We start from the raw sequence: 18,286 nt of genomic DNA, 5'->3' as shown, positions 1-18,286 counted from the left end.
GTCCTCCATCCTATATTAAACCTAATTAATATATCATTGCTAGAAGTCTTAAAAATCTGACCTGGAAGTCTTAAAAATATTTTTATGAAAAATAAATGTTTTTCAAAATAAATAAATATATATAGTGAGGACAGATTTTTTGCAAATCTCTTTAACATTTTTCTTAATAAAAAACTAGATTCCCACACTTTCTCTACAATCAGTCTGTTATTATACGTTGTTTTAGTTGAAACCTATGAAGTGTTTAAATAGGCAAGTAGAATTTTAATATTATTCTAAAAATAGTTCTGACCTCAAGGACTTCCAGGCATTCTCAGGTAATATTTGGCAAATTGCCATTATATATGAAGCTTTTCTAGAATAGTAGAACCAATTAGCAATTATATTGCACAAGGATAGTCTTCAAGATTCCACAGTTCTTCACATCACAATAAAGCAATGGAGTAGGATTTTGGGGGGGTTACACACAAGTCGAATGGAATAGTTCTACTTGCATTCAATTTATTTTGAGGGCTTTTTCCCTATTTTTACACATCAAATGAAAAACAAAATAAGTTGAAAGGAAGGCATAGTATAATAGCACTATTGTTGATATTCTTACATCCAGCTATTGAAATTTCCTAAGTTGTCTCCTTTCCTGGCTCCTCTTCTTCTCCTAACCTAATGAAAGCATAATCCAAAGGTGAGGCCTCAACCTTCTTCTCTTCCCCATTTATGTATTTTCTCTCCAACAATTCTGACTGTACCATCTGTTTCCATCTAACAACACAGCCTGAAGGAGGAGGAATGGCACAGCTCAGTAGTCCTGTTCCAAAAAAGATGATCTCTGTAGCAGAGCTTAACCACTATTCCCTAACCACTCTTGCAAGATTATCAGTTAAACTGGTGCTTGAAAAAGTTTAACCCAAGCCCAAAAAGACTAAAGGGAAGGATAAATCTGAGAACCAAAACATTAAAACAAAAGGGAAAATAAAGGAGTAAAAAATAAACAAGAAGAAGGAACTAACCAAGAAGAGACTACAGATGACTTGCCTGTGGAAAATGGAGAAATTAAAAATAAAGGGATTCCAGTCTTTGATTCAGCAAGAGAGAAACCAGATCTTTTTTATGTTGAAATACATGTTAGATCCAATATACGTATACATATTTAGATAGTTATCTTGTTGCACAAGAAAAATTAGATCAAGAAGGAAGAAAAAGAAAACCTGAGAAAAAAAACAAAATGAAAGCAAATAACAACAATGAGAGTGAGAAAGCTATGTTATGATCCACACTGAGGTCCCAAGGTCCTCTCTTTAGGTATAGATGGCTCTCTTCATCACTGAACAAATAAAACTGCTCTGAATCATCTCATTGTTGAAGATAGCCACATCCATCTGAATTGATCGTCATATAGTATTGTTGCCATGTATAATGATCTCCTGGTTCTGTTCATTTCACTTAGCATCAGTTCATGTAGGTCTCTCCAAGTCTCTCTGAAATAATCCTGCTGGTCGTTTCTTACAAAATAATAGTATTCCATAACATTCATATACCATAATTTATTCAGCCATTCTTTAATTTACGGGCATCCATTCAGTTTCCAGTTTCTTGCCACCACAAAGAGGGCTGCCACAAACATTTTTGCACATGTGGGTCCCTTTGCCTCTTTTAAGATTTCTTTGGGATATAAACCCAAAACTGTATTAAAACTGCTGTATCAAAGGTTACGCACAGTTTGATAACTTTTTGAGCATAGTTCCCAACTGCTCTCCAAAATGGTTGGATCCGTTCACAGTCCCACCAACAAAAGCATCGGTGTCCCAATTTTCCCACCTCACCTCCAATATTTGTCATTATCTTTTCCTATCATCTTAGCCAATCTGAGAGGTATGTAGTAGTATCTCAGAGTTGTCTTAATTTGCATTTCTCTCATCAATAGTGATTTGGAGCACCTTTTCATGTGACTACAAATAGTTTCAATTTCTTCATCTGAAAATTGTCTGTTCATATCCTTTGACCATTTATCAATTGGAGAATAGCTTGAATTATTACAAATTTGAGTCATTTCTCTATATATTTTAGAAATGAAGTCTTTATCAGATCCTTTGGATGTAAAAATTATTTCCCAGTTTATTGCTTCCCTTCTAATCTTGTCTGCATTCGTTTTGTTTGTACAAAATCTTTTTAATTTAATATAATCAAAATTATCTATTTTGTTATCAATAATGGTCTCTAATTCTTCTTTGATCACAGATTCCTTCCTCCTCCACAAATCTGAAAGGTAAACTATTCTATGTTCTTCTGATTTGCTTATAATATCATTCTTTATGTCTAGATCATGAACCCATTTCAACCTTATCTTGGTATATGGTGTTAGGTGTGGATCTATGCCTACTTTCTGCCATAATAGTATCCAATTTTCCCAGCAGTTTTTGTCAAATAATGAATTCTAATTCTAAAAGCTAGGGCCTTCGAGTTTGTTAAATACTAAATTGTTATAGTGATTGGCTATTTTGTTCTGTGAACCTTATCTATTCCACTGACCAACTCCTCTATTTCTTAGCCAGTACCAAGTGGTTTTAATGACCATTGCTTTATAATATAGTTTTAGATCTGGTACAGATAGGCCATCTTCATTTGTTTTTCTCTTCATTAATTCCTTTGAAATTCTTGACATTTTGGAGAAACCATATCTTAATAACATCTTACATTAAGTATTTTAACAACTGTCCCTGTTACTTTTCTTGTATAATTCATAACAATATTATAATCAACTATTTTGCAAATGCAGGTTTTGAGTAACTCTAGAAACATAATTTAAGAATAATGTAATCCCACATCTTCAACTTACTTTTTAAAACATTTATTTAAGTATAAACCATCTAAAGTTACTTTATTCATAATCCTAATTAAAGAGGTGAAATCACATACTGTTTTTTGTTTTTACTGTTGTTGCCATTTTAAAAATACAGCTGCAGATTAATAGAATGCTGAATAAGAAGGTGTTGAGTGTATTAAGCATACACTTAAAATTCCATAGGTAGTTTTTATATTATATTAAATTAAAAAAAGGTAGCAATTTTGAATTGTGAGCAGGAATTTTAAATATCTGATTTTAATTAATCTGCAACCATTTTGTTTCTTTGTACAATTGTTTCTAAATAAAAGTGCTTCCTGGTGTTGAATCTCCCCTTCAAAAAAATATTGTTCTATCTATAACAATGGTGTCTTTGATGGTGGTGATAAAATTTTCTTCCAGTAAATATTTTAATGTGCTGTTAAAGACAGGAGAATGTGTACAGCTTTTGTAGTTTATTGAATACAAAATTGATGAAACTTTGCTTTGTAAAATACCTACTATGTTATCCATATTAAGGTTACTGTATTTTATATCCTCTTCTTAGAACTTACCTCCAAACTTAAAGAAAGTAACTGGAATAACATTTTAGAAAAGAATTACCCCTATATCATTTTTAAATTTTCCAGTACTGTATTTTCTAATTGTAATAATGCCTATGTACCAATGATCAAACAAAAATTAATGAAATCCTAATTATAAAAGAAAAATAATTCCTCATATATTAAATAATAACAAATGAATCTAGATGATATGATAGGTATTTTCAATATTTGAAGAGCTATAAATAGGTGTGGGATCAGGCTTCTGTTTGGTTCTTGAGGTCAGAACTAGGAAAAATGAGAAATAAAAGAAGAGAGAAGCAAATTTATTTATGTTAAGAGGAATTTTTCTAATTCTTAGGTAACTAACTCTAAGTGAGTCAGCAAACACTAGAATGGATTCAATTGGGAGGTAGTGGATTTCTCACTAATGGAGGCTTTAAGCAAAAGTTGAAGGACCAGTTGTCCAGTGTATCATAGATAGAATTTTTTTTCAAATTAAGGTGAAATAAGTTAGCCACTGAAACCTCTTCATGTCTAATTTCAAATTCTAATCTTGCCTAAGATTCAATCCTTCTACTCCAACTGTCTGCTAGGCATTTCTACTTAAAATCTTTTTATTGTTTCAAAGTTAAAGATTCTGAAACCAAGCAAATGAAGCACTTGAAAAGCAGACTTAAAAGAGTTCAAGCCTCAATAATCAGAGACTTGTATCCAAATCATCGACTCAGCGTTGTCAGAACAGAAATTGGGAATAAAATCATTCAAGTCTCCCCCACCTCATTCAAACCTCCTATCCCTTGGGTCACTGTATTGAGAATCATGGCAGAACTGTGAGCCACAAGCACACATGCATACACACACACACACACACACACACACACACACACACACCAGGGCAGTATGAATATGGAATCTTCTTTCGGTATTCTGTATATGGAAATGTTATTTTTGTTGCTTAAGATTTTTTAAAAATTTAATAATGGATGCTTATTAGAATAAAAAATTTGCAAGCACTTTTGAAAAAAGGGATCACAATTGAGTAGAACTCTGAAATGTAAACATATGTTAAGGTAAATTAAAAAAAAAGTTTTGGGGAACAATTGAAAGGGGCTGAACAATGATAAAGTAATTACAATTTAATAGGGGGGAAAGAAAAGGATCAGAAAAGTTCTATCTTCAGAGAGGACATTAAATAAAAGAAATAAAAAGCCTGGATATAACTTTATTTTCTTTTCATGGTTTAAAGTAGAATACAATACAAAAAAAAAAATCAGAAAGAAGAAGGAACTTAATATTTCATATAAATGAACTGTAAGAGAATATTTTAATTAGAGGGTAGTCAAGCATTTTATACTCTATCTGAACAAAAAAAAGAGTTAAACACATATCCCTTTCTGTTCTTGCTTTTTTTAATTTTTACATTTCTTTTACTTATTTTACGTACATATCAAGTTAAGAAGAATTTACTAAATATCTACTGTGTGTCAGGTACTGTGCTAAGAGCTGGGGATGGGAAGGTTAAAGACAAGGTATAAATTATTATTTGCCCTCTCTCCCACTCCCAGTAAATATTCTAAGTTTAAAAAATTACCTCTTGTTACAAATAAACATAGTCAAGCAAAATAAATCCATACATTAGATATGCCCAAAAATGTGTTTATCATTGCTAATCTTCCATCAATCATCTGTCAGATGATTAAATCAATATTTTCAAAAATAATGAAGTATATTCAATCATATTTATTTCACTCACAAAAATCATAACATCCTCAAATGGTTACATGAACTAATTATTTTGGAAGTTCCTTCTGGTGATGCAAGTTACAATGTTTATTTGTCCTATAGCACTCTTGTCCATTGTCTCCCAAAAGCTTGTCACAAGGGGTATCCTTACTGAGGATGAGATGCAACAGAATATGGAACTTTCTCCTCCACTTGTGCTAATTTTAGCTTGACAATCAATATCAAGAACAGAGGTTCTCTTTCAGCTAACTCTTTTTTTTCTTTTTATTTATTTATATATTTTTTAAATAGCCTTTTATTTACAGGTTATATGTATGGGTAACTTTACAGTATTGACAATTGCCAAACCTCTTGTTCTATTTCCCCTCCTTCCCCTCACCCCCTCCCCCAGATGGCAGGATGACCAGTAGATGTTAAATATATTAAATATAAATTAGATACACAATAAGTATACATGACCAAACCATTATTTTTTAGCTAACTTTTTACCATCTATGCACAGAACCATTGGTCTCAGCAAATGGAGAAGTTTTGAATCCTGTAGATAAGTTCACTTACTTTTAGAGTATACTTTGTTTTTTTAATAGTATTTTATTTTCCCCATTACAAGTCAAGACAATTTTTAGCATTCATTTTTACAAGATTTTGAATTTCAATTTTTTTAGCCTCCCTCCTCCTTCCAAAAATGGTAGACCATTTGACAGGTTATACATATACTATTATATAGAACATATTTCCATATTAGTCACAATTGTGAAAGAAGAAACAGATCACAAGGAAAAGAAAAACATGAAAAAGAATAGAGGGAAAGGTGTGCTTCAATCTGCATCCAGAGTCCATCACTTCTTTATCTGGACATGGACAGCAGTTTCCTTTGTGAGTCTTTGGTACTAACTTATCTTGATTGTGTTGCTGAGAAAGGTTGAATCATTCATAGTTGATTATCATACAAGATTGCTGATACTGTAAATAATGTTTTCCTGGCTCTGCTCATTTTGTTTTGCATCAGTTTGTACAAGTCCTTCCAGGTTTTTCTGAGATCTCCTTGTCATTCATTTCTAATTGTATAATACTATTCCATTACATTCAAGTATATTACAACTTGTTCAGCCATTTCCCCAATTGATGGGCATTCTCCCAGTTCTCAATATTTCACCATCACAAAAAGGACTGCTATAAATATTTTTGTACATGTAGGTCTTATTTTTCCTTTTTTGTGGTCTCTTTGAGATACAGATTCAATAGGAATGTTGCCAAGTTAAGGGATATGCACAGTTTTATTGCCCTATGAGCACAGTTTCAAATGGTACTGTGGTTGGATCAGTTCAAAACTGTCCCAACAATGCATTAGGATTCCAATTTTTCCACAACCTCTCCAACATTTATAATTTTTCCTTTTTTGTAATATTAACCAATCTGATATTTGTGAGGTGGTACTTCAGAGTTTAATATGCATTTCTCTAATCAAAACTGATTTAAACCACATCTTCAGGTGACTATAGATAGCTTTGATTTCCTCATTGAAAAACTGCTTATTTATACTTTTGAGCATTTATCAATTGAGGAGTTGCTTATATTATTATAAATTTAATTCTCTATATATTTCAGAAAGAGGTCTTTATCAGAGACACTTGCTGTAAAAATTGTCTCCTAGCTTTCTGCTTTTGTTCTAATCTTGATTGCATTGGTTTTGTTTGTGCAAAAGTTTTTTTAATATAATCAAAATGATCTCTTTTACATTTTGTAATGTTCTTTCTTGTTTATCTTGTTTAGTGATGAAACTGTAACTCACTTAACTTCTTTAAGAATTTGGATGCTATACCATTTGGATGCATATATGTTTAGTATTACTATTACTTCATTGTCTATTCTATGAAACCTTTTAGCCAGATATAGTTTCCTTCCTAATCTCTTTTACTAAGTCTACTTTTTACTTTTGCTTTGCCTGAGATCAGGATTGCTTTCCCTGCTTTTTTTTTTTTTACTTCAGCTGAAGCATAATAGATTCTGCTCCAGTCCCTTACGTTTTTACTCTGTGTGTATGTCCCTACTTCAAGTGACTTTCTTATAAACAACATGTAGATGTCTGGGTTTTTATGCACTCTACTATCCATTTTTGTTTTATGGAAGATTTCATTCCATTCACAATCACAGTTGTGAATACTATTTTTCCTTACATCCTATTTTTCCTCCATTTTATCCTCTCTTCCTTTTCACTCTTTCTTTCATCAATGTTTTGATTCCACTACCTACACAGTCAAAAAATGGTCATCCATTTGAAGGGATGACAAAAAACAGAAACAAAACTAAGGGATGAGAAAGAATATACTGGTTTCAGAAGGAAGGGAGAGGCAGAAGTAAATTATTCCACATAGAGGCACAAAAAGCCAATTACAGTGAAGGTAAAATGGGAGGGTGGGTAATAGTCTCATCAGTATTGAGTCAAAGAAGAAATGAATATAAAAATCTATCTTACCTTATAAAGAAGTAGAAGTAAAGGAGATTAAGTAAAGGTGGGATGAGGGAAGACTCTTCTCTCAGTCTTTCCTCATCCCACCTTTACTTTGTCATCCCTTCAAATTCCACTTATATCTATGCCCCCTGTCTATATATATATGTATTGCTTTTGATATACTATTAGTGGTACAATTTTTAAGAATTTAAAGTATCATCTTTCCATTTTGAGATGTAAACAGTTCAGCTTCATTGAATCCCTTACATTTTCTTTTCCCTTTTCACTTTTTTAGGTTTCTCTTGGTTTTTGATTCTTAATATTAGGGATCAAATTTTTTATTGAATTATGGTCTTTTCCTTATGAAAGCTTGAAATTCTTCCATTTCATCAGATGACCATTTTTTCTCTTGATGTATTATGCTTAGTCTAACCAAGTAGATGATTCTTGGTTGTAGTCCTATCTCCTTTGCTTTCCAAATAATATGTTCTCTGACATCTGATCTAATAGTGCTGGAACTGTTAAGTCCTGTGTAATCTTGATTGTAGCTCCCCAATATGTGATTTGTTGCTTTCTGACCATTTGGAATATTTCTTCTTTTGGCTATAATCTCTGCAGTTTTCATTTTTGGGAACTCTTTCCTGAGGTGACCAGTGGATTCTTTCAATGTCTATTTTGTCCTCTGCAACCAAAATAATAATGTACTTTTCCTTGATAATTTCTTGAATGATTGTCCAGATTCTCCTTTTGATTATGGTTTCTGGTAGTTCAAAAATTCTAACATTTTTCTACTGGAACTATTTTTAGATCAGTTTTTTCCAATGAGTTATTTTACATTTTCTTCTAATTTTTCATTCTTTTGAATTTGTTTGATTCTTGATGTTACATAAAGTCATTATTACTTCCCATTTTCCTTTGGAGTTTTGCCTATAGATATTTTGACATTGTTATCTTTGGATTTGTTTCTTGATCTTCTCTGACACCATAATAACTTTCTATGGCCAGGTTATTTTTTCCTTGATTTTTTTTTTTTGCTCTTTTTTTTTTTTTAAGTCTTTTTTGCTTTCTTTTAAATTTGAGCTATGCTCCCTGGGAAATGACACCATTTTGTGCTTCTTCTGAAGAGATTGCAAGCCCTGACTGTTTATCTCACCCTATATTAATATTGCCTTGACGCCCATAGAGGACTCATGTCTGTGCTGTAGTGCTAAGGAGATGGGGATGACTGGAGGCCATAGTGAGTCTGGCAGCTTACCTGGTACTGAGCCAGAGTCTTAGGGTTGTTGTATGTACTGAAGCCAGTGTAGTTTTTCTGCATCTCCTTGGGGCTACACTGAAGCACAGACTGTCCCCATTTGAAGACTTAGAAACCTGGATTGAAAACCATCAGCACATCTGTCTAAGACAGATGTGAACAAATGACAAGCTGGTCTGTATTAAACTGAGATTTTCTTTTATATTTTCAGCAAAATGGAAAGCCACATGTCTACAGTAAACCATTTGTTGAATCTTTTGAAGAAGTACCAATGGTTGTTGCTATTTTAACTTACCTGGGTTATGGAATTGGAACATTATTTGGCTACCTCCGAGATTTTTTGAGAAATCATGGAATAGAAAAATGCAACATGGCTGTAGAACGAAAAGAACAAAAAGTATGTATGAATATTTTACCCAGCTTCCATTAATCCTTATACTTGTACATATTTTTTCTTTATATATAATGATGTTCTTGGTTGCTATATTTTTGCCCACCTGCATTTTTTATTTCTTTCATGGGCTAATTGTACAATGTTTCATAGTCCAATTCTTTTTATATAGCAAAATAACAGTTTGGACATGTATACTTATTTTGTATTTAATTTATACTTTAACATATTTAACATATATTGGTCATCCTGCCATCTAGGGATGGGGGTGGGGGGAAGGAGGGGAAAAATTGGAACAAAAGGTTTGGCAATTGTCAATGCTGTAAAATTATCCATGCATATAACTTGTAAATAAAAAGCTATTATAAAATTAAAAAAATAATAATGTTCTTGGTTGGTTTTCTGGAGGTCTGTGGAGCAGCCTTTGTTTCAGAGGAGTAATCACCACAAGAATAGTCCAAATCCTTTATTATCTCCTTTACAATCTAGTTTCCTTTCCTGTGGCTCAGGCTAGCTTTCTTGTAGGCCTTCCAGAGTCTTGGTTTCAGTGGAGAAGAGAAGGAGGAGAGCCTGCCACCACAGTGATGGAAGATGGAGTGAATAAATCTGGCTCTGACCCTGGCTGAGTTTGTCCCAACTCACATACTCTATACTGAGTATAAACCAATCATTATATCATTAGGAAACCATTATTTGTTGTAAGATTAACTCAGTTATACTGAACTTAGAGAACTATTAATCACCATGCTAAATTAGATCACCATTGTCTTATCAATTCCACTTACTTAACACCTTAATACGTATATACATATATGTATGTGTAGATATGCATATATAATTTTGACAGAAAGGAATATATAATTAAATAATAGACTTTCATCTATATCAGGAACTCATTTTTTTTTTTGGTACCATAAAATCTCTTTAGCAGTCTGGTGAAATTTATGGATCCCTTCTCAGAATAATGTTTTTAAAAATGTAAATTTAAAATACACAGGATTATAAAGGAAGCCAATTATATTGAAATTATATATTTTATATATAAATGTGTTAAAAAAAAACTTCATCGATATCAAGTTAAGATCCTTGATCTAGGTTAAATAGATTCCTGAAACATTCATTTCATATTCAATTTAGAACTAATTTACTCAGCTTGGTTTAATGTTCAGAATTTTCCATAGGGCCAACACAAATTATCAAGGATTTTATATGAATGATATCATAAAATTATTTTCAAATTCAATTTCTTTGGGAAATGAGGAAGAGGAGATACATGGAAAGGAGTGAATGTTATTACATAGCATCTATGTAGGTATTCTACAGTGAAACTACACAAAAATCCTTTGTAATTAAAGTTATAAATAAATCAAAACAAGAAATATAAAGCAATTACAAAGTAATGATTTCTTAAGATTTTTTTTAATTCCAATAAAACTTTAGTCAGAACAGGCAGATTCCAATTTTGGTCCTGGCATTTACCTCTATGATGTTGTACTTCCCTTTTATGCCTCAGTTTGCTCATCTGTATCTAATAATTCCTCCAGGTTTCTCGCTCCTTCACCAAATCCACCCTTGGAGATAGTAGCAATTATTAATAACCATTAATTTCAAGATACTTTGTATCTCTATACTTTTTATTAATTGTTTTCTGGTCATACATGTATATTCATTTTTTAAAAAAGCATTTCCTTATAAATAAGATTGGGAGAGAAAAATCAGAACAAAAGGGAAAAACTACAAGAGAGAAAAAAAGTAGAAAAAAGAAGGAAAAAAGTGAACATAGCATGTGTTGATTTATATTCAGTGTCCATAGTTCTCTCTCCAAACTTTATTAAATTTACCTTGGATCACTGAACTGCTGAACAAGTTTTTCATAGTTGATCATCGCACAATATTGCTGTTATGTGTACAATGTATTCCTAATCCTGCTAGTTTTGCTCAGCATCATTTCATGCAAATCTTTCCAGGTCTTTCTAAAACCAGCTTGTTCATCATTTTTTATAGAACAATAATATTCCATTATTTTCCTATACCATAATTTATTCAGCCATTCCCCAATTAATGGTCATCTAAATGATTTTCCAATTCTTTGCATCACAAAAGGAGCTGATATAAAAATTTTTGCACATATGAGTCCTTTTCCCTTTTTTATGATTTCCTTGAGACACAGACCAAGGAGAAACACTGCTGGATCAAAGGGTATACACAGTTTGATAGGCTTTGGACATAGTTCCAAATTGCTCTCCAGATTGGTTGAATCATTTCACAACTCCACCAGCAATGCATTAGTGTCCACAGTTTTACCACATTCCTTCCAACATTTATCATTATCTGTTCCTGTCATCTTAGTCAATCTGAGAGGTATGAGGTGGTACCTCAGAGTTGTTTTAATTTACATTTCTTTAGGTAATAGTGATTTAGATCATTTTTTCATATGACTACTGAGGTTTTAATTTCTTCATCTGAAAAACTGCCTGGTCATATCCCTTGACCATTTAACAATTAGGGAATGATTTGTAGTCTTATAAATTTGACACAGTTCTTTATATATTTTAGAAATGAAGCTTTTATCAGAAACACAAGCTGTAAATTTTTTTCCCATCTTTGTGCTTCCCTTTTAATCTTGTTTGTGTTGGTTTTGTTTGTATAAACATATTTTAATTTAATGTGATAAAAGTTGTCTATTTTGTATTTCATTATGTTATCTAATTCTTCTTTGGTCATAAATTTCTCCCTTCTCCAAAGATCTGATAGGTAAACTATCCCTTGCCCTCCTAATTAGCTTATGGTCTCACCCTTTATGTCCAAATCATGTGCCCATTTTGACCTTATTTTAATATGGGATGTGACATGTAGATCAAGAAGGAGTTTCTGACATATTTTTCCTGTTTTCCCAGCAATTTTTGTGAAATAGTGAGTTCTTATCTCAGAATCTGGAATTACTGTGTCATTTGTATCTAACCTATTCCGTGATTCACTACTTTATTTTTTAGCCAGTAGCAAATAGTTTTGATGAGTACTGCTAAGCCCCCATCCTTTGTATTTTTTCCAATAATTCCCTTGATATTCTTGAGCATATGTTCTTCCAGGAGAATTTTATTATTATTTTAGCTCTATAAAGATTTTTTGGTATTTTGATTGGTATGGCACTGAACAATTCAGTGAATTCAAATAGAATTGTCTTATATTAACTCAGCCTCCCCAAGAGCAACTGATATTTTTCCATTTATTATCTGACTTTATTTGTGTGAAAAGTGTTTTGTAATTGTGTTCATATATTTCCTGGGTTTGTCTTGGCAGATAGAAGACAAATATTTTATTTTGTCTACAGTTATTTTAGATGGAATTTTTCTATCTTTTGCTGTTGAGCTTTGTCAATAATATATTTAAATGCTGATGATTTGTGTGATTATATCCTGCAACTTTGCTAAAACTGTTAATTGTTTCAAGTAGGTTTCTGAATGATTCTACAGGATTCTCTAAACATATCATCATATCATCTACAAAGAGTGATAGTTTTATTTCCTCATTGCTTAATCTAATTCCTTTAATTTCTTTTTCTCTTCTTATTGCTAAAGCCAACATTTCTAGCCCAATATTGAATAGTAATTGTGATAATAGGCATTCTTGTTTCACCCTTAATTTTACTGGGGAGGCATTCAGTTTCTCCCCACTACAAATAATGCTTACTAATGGTTTTAGATATATGCTGCTTATCATTTTAAGGAAAATTCCCTTTATTCCTGTGCTCTCTTGTGGTTTTAATAGGAATGGGTACAGTGTTTTGTCAAAAGATTTTTTCTGCATCTGTTGAGATTATCAGATGATTTCTGTTAAGTTTTGTTACTGATATGATTAATTATGGTAATAGTTTTCCTGATACTGAATCGGTCCTGGTTAATTTGACTCTGGAGGAGAGTTAAATATGACTCGGAAAGAATAAGGTTGATGACTTTGCCTAGCTCTGCCTCTCTTTTATTCAATTCATGCACAAGTCATCACTCTCATAGTCTTTTTCAAGAATAAAAGATGAACAACAGTTATGTTCCAGGCACTATACTAAGTATTTAACAAAAATAATTTTATTTGATCCTAACAACAATGCTTAGTGGTTGGTGCTGGTATTATTTCCAGTTGAGGAAACTGAGGTATATAGGTGAAATGACTTGTCAAGGGCACTTAGCTAATAGGTGTCTGAGAACAAATTTTAATTTAATATTTCATAAGTCTAGAGTAAGCACTATATCTACTACACCACCTAGCTGCCATTTATAATTTAATATAGTCATGGAAATACTACTTATACCAATAAAATAATTATAGTAATACAACAAAAAAGAGAAATTAAAGGAATTAGCATAGGCAAAAAGAAGCAAAACTATAGCTTTTCACAGATTATGTGGTCTATCTGGAGAACCCTGAAGTCAACAAAAAATTAATATATTCAGTAAAATTGCAGGATACAAAAGAAATCCACATAAACTAGGTGGTACAAAGGAAAGAATACTGAACTTAGGAGGTTAAGAAAAACCCAGATTCAAGTCCTGCCTCATGCAATTATTAGCTCTGTGGCCCTAGACAAATTACCTAACCTCTCTCAGTCAGTTTCCTCACCTAAAAAAATAAGGAGAATACCTCTTTAGGGTTGTTGTGAGGAACAAGTGCTATATAATATGTGTAAAGCACTTTATGAACCTTAAAGCACTATATAAATGGTAGCTGTCATTATTATTATTTTTAATGAATCATCAGTATTCCTGTATGTAATAAATAAAACCCAGGAAAAATAGAAAAAGGAATTTTATTCAAATTATTTTAAAACATATACAATATTTGAAAGGTTATAAAGGTAATCCCATGCAAATTTGTAAGACAAATACTATACCCCCTTCCCTAAATTAACCCATCAGAGACATCTTCTTGTACAAAGAGAAAGCATTTATTTAGTCCCTGCAGGGAGAGGCCCAAGCACACCCGGGAGATATCTCAGCTTCAGTGCTTGTCGACCTGACAAGCTGGAAGCAGTTAAACTGGTTAAATAGCAAAAGACCCAAGCCTTTTCACTGGATAGACTAAAAGGAAGTAACCATCATTGACCAATGGTCACCAATGTTGTCTGCTTCCTGTGGGTCACATCACTTCCCGTCATTTCCTATCACTGACCTTCCTATCACTTGGACTCTAGAGACCTCTGGACCTAGAGATCATCTGACTTCCTGAAATCTGAGACCAAGACCTGTTCTTCCAACTCTGGGCATAGGGATCACATTACTTAGGCTTAGTTGCATAGACTTCTTGAAAAAGCTTCACCTATCTATCTCAGTCACAACTACAAAAACTCATTATGGAAATACAGACCTAAATAATTGGAGAAGGACTAATTGCTCATGAGCAGTTCCTGCCAACATAACAAAAAAATGTCAAATCTACCTAAATTTAATCATATATTCAATGCCATACCAATCAAAGTATTAAATAATTATTTGATAGCGTTAGAAGAAATAAAGAAATTCATCTGGAGAAAAAAATGGTCAAGAATTTCAAGGAAAATAATGTGAAAAAAGTAGGAGGCGAAAAGCTTACTTGTACTAGATTTCAAATTATATTACAAAGCGGTAATCACAAAAACAAAGTTATACTAGGTAAAACATGAAAAAATTGATCAGTAAAACAAATTAGATAATGTAACAGAAAAGCAAACCAATATAGCGCTGATAGGTTGAAGACAAAAATTCACAGTCATTCATAATAAATTAATGGACTGAAACCAGCTTTTCAGTCAAGGGTAATAGTTTTATTGTGAAGCTTGCAAAGGTAGAAGCCTCAAAGTTCCTAAAGAATTCACAATTTACTGGGAGAAAGATAGAGCCTCTTTAGTAAAAGACTCAACATAAGATATGTTAACTATGTTTGTTGCTTAAATCTTTATAGGGATTGACATCTATAGCTAGGTCTTCCAATGATATAGTCAGTTCAAAATAGTTCTATTTGTACAAGATAATCCTATCAATGCAAGAAACTCAACAAGGATCCAATTAGGGACAAGAAAATCTTACAAGTGCCAGAAATCTCACCAAAACCTATTTAGATACTCAATTGCTTACCTGGGACAAAGCCTTTAGCTGGAGTATATTCACCCCACTATTATGGTGTTCAATAAACCCATGCAATAAACAATTACTAGAGTAAGGACTCACCATTAAAAATAAAGCTCTGAGAAAACTGGAAAATCTGGCAGATGTTATGTAAACTACTAATGTGGTTTAGAAGAGCAATTCCTGATTCCAAATGTATTTGGGGTTTAGCACCAAACAAGATTGTAGGCACCAAATGTTGAGGTTCAGTCATGTGAAAAATTCACAATAACCATTCCCTTTGGCAAAAAGTAGGTTATTTAGGAGAAGAAATTATAAATAAAATGAAGATACAATAGACACTAGGAATGGTAAATATGAAATAGAGTTGGTAGAACATATATTTAGCAAAGGAAAGAGGTTTCTTTGTTTGTTTTTTAACAATTAATGATGAAATAGACAAATAACTAGGATAAAGGGAACAGCCCAAGACATTGGGGTATGCTCTTAGCTGCTATGCTAAATCTATACAGGTATTTGGCACTCTAAAAGAGTTAATTAACTGTAAGAAGGAGAAAGAATGGAGGCAGGCAGGTGAGGGATAAGAGGAAAGATACCATGAGACATGAGGGAGAGGAGAGTAGAAAGACACATGAAGCAGAGTACTATGTTGGACTGACACAAAAGGGATTCAGCAAAGATGGTGAGAAGCAGGGACAGATTTGTAGGGGAAATTAAATCCCAGGGCTTTGACATAACTCAGATTTCTGACAGGACAGAGGTGAGTACATCTATGATCTCCAGAGAGGATGGGACTATGGGGCTAAACTGATCCCCAACAGTGTTCCATCCTGCCTGCCCCAGGGAGCAATTCCATCAATACCCCCAGTCCCACTCTGCCAACCACACCTCGTTACTCAGGACTTCATACTATCTACCAAAATAAACTCTAAATAGTCACATGAAAGTAAAAGTTACAAATTAGAAAATGAACTTTTGGAGCCAAAAATATGTGAGGATTTTATGAACAAACAAAGGATCCAGAAGAACCCAGGAAATAAAACAGGCAATTTTGATTATATAAATTAAAAAGCATTTGTACAAGCAAAACCAATGTGTTTAACATAATAAGGGAAACAGTAACAGGAAGAAATCTTTGCAACGAATTATTTGATAAAGGATTAATTTCTAACCATATAGTAACTGATTCAAATTTATAAGAACATTCTCCAATACATAAATAGTTAAGGGATATAATTGTTAAGAGATGAGTCAGTTTTCAAAGGAAAAAAATGTAAACAATGAAAAAATGTGACCAAAAAATACTCCAATTACTAATGCTTGAGTGAAGGTAGATTATTAAACCAACTCTCAGGTTCTAAATCACACTCATCTGAAAGGTAATGGCAAAAAAAAAAAAAAAGGAAATAATTATTGGAGGGGCTTTAGCAATGTATTGTTTGCACTGCTGGTATAGCTAGGAAGTGGTTCATATATTCTAGATGGCAATTTGGGGCTATGCTTTAAAAGTCACTAAACTGTACATATCTTTTAATCCAGTAATACTACTAATAAAAAATAACAGTTAACATTTATATAGTATTTACTTTGTGCCAGAAACTATGCTAAGTGCTTTATAATTATAAACTCATTTAATACACAACAACCTGGGAAGTAGGTGCTATTCCTACCCTCACTGTACAGATAAGGAAAATGAGGCAAACTGAGATCCAATGACTTGCTTAGAGTTACAAAACTACTAAGGTTTAAGGTTGGATTTGGGACTTCCTGACTCCGGACCTGGTATTCTATCCAGTGCATCACCCAGCTGCCTATTAGTAGACATAAACCCTAAAGAGATGAAAGAAAAGGAAAGGAACCATATATACAATTTTTATAATGAATTTCTTCTTATAATTAAAAAAACACTCTGGAAATTGATAAGACTGCCCACCTATTGGGGAAAGGCTAAACAAATGGTGTATAGATGTAATGGAATATTTTTTTCTATATAGAAAGATGAAATAGACCCTTTTAGAGGAAACTTGGAAGACCTTTATGAACTGATGCAAAATGAAACAACCAAAACTGGGAGAGTAATCTATACAATATGAAAACAACATTTTTGTTTTTCTTTAAACAACTTAGAAAGTCTAAATAACTCTAATCAATGTTAGTACTACCTAGAGTAAAGCACACTACCTACCTCCTGGCAGAGAGGTAGTGGACTCAAAAAAAAAAAAAAAAAACAGAATGAGATACATGTTTATGAACATGGCCAATGATAAAAATCATATTGGACTATGCATATTTGTTATATGGATTTTATTTCTCTTACTTTTTTTCATACAATTGAGATGAGGAAGAAAAGAAGAGGAAAAGACACAAATAAAACATATTATAGGCTTTATGAAGTTTTAATTACAACTCAGAGTCCTTGTAAAGTAAGAAGACCTTTGCCTCTTCATTTTGTCATTTAATAGCTATGCCCACATTTGCAAATTAACCTTTTCAAGTCTAAGATTCCTATTTACTAAATATGTGATGGAATAATTAAGCTGTCTATAATACCTTATTTTAAAAATTAAATTATTAAAGCAGAGTTAGGTTATTTGGTCAAATTCCCATTATTACTAAGGGTCAGAGCCAGGGCTAGAACCCAGGCTCCTTGACTCCAGGAACCTTGACTCCAAATTTTTAGCATTCCTTTAGTCTTTAGTGCATTTGCTACTTCACAGTATATCATCTGATATCTATAGATAGTAAGTCCTTCCTCAGTAAATACTGAATGGTGATGATAATGTACAAGAACCATTAGAGTAATGGGTGAGTTGTTCTCCACAGGCCCTGAATGACAAGAAGAAAAGACCAGTTACAAACTGGAACTCTAAATATCTGCCCCCTTCAAACATTTTGTTCCTATTTCTTTAACCTTATAATCATCAACTTGGATTAACTTCCATTGTACGATTTTTCCCTACCATTTC

General features: G+C 32.6%; 1 protein-coding gene across 1 annotated transcript in view; it reads left to right on the top strand.

Annotated features, from left to right (window-relative positions):
* The window catches only part of SPTLC3 (serine palmitoyltransferase long chain base subunit 3), a 188,834-nt gene that overhangs the window by 26,992 nt on the left and 143,556 nt on the right, over nucleotides 1-18,286 (top strand). Inside the window, exon 2 of the mRNA XM_003758184.3 lies at nucleotides 9,046-9,231. Coding sequence (XP_003758232.1) covers nucleotides 9,046-9,231 — 186 coding nt within the window. The remainder of the gene's footprint in view (nucleotides 1-9,045; nucleotides 9,232-18,286) is intronic.

The sequence above is a fragment of the Sarcophilus harrisii genome, chromosome 2 (genome assembly GCF_902635505.1).
Source record: "Sarcophilus harrisii chromosome 2, mSarHar1.11, whole genome shotgun sequence".
In the NCBI taxonomy this organism is placed as follows: domain Eukaryota; kingdom Metazoa; phylum Chordata; class Mammalia; order Dasyuromorphia; family Dasyuridae; genus Sarcophilus; species Sarcophilus harrisii.
This window is presented reverse-complemented; position numbering and strand designations above follow the sequence as displayed.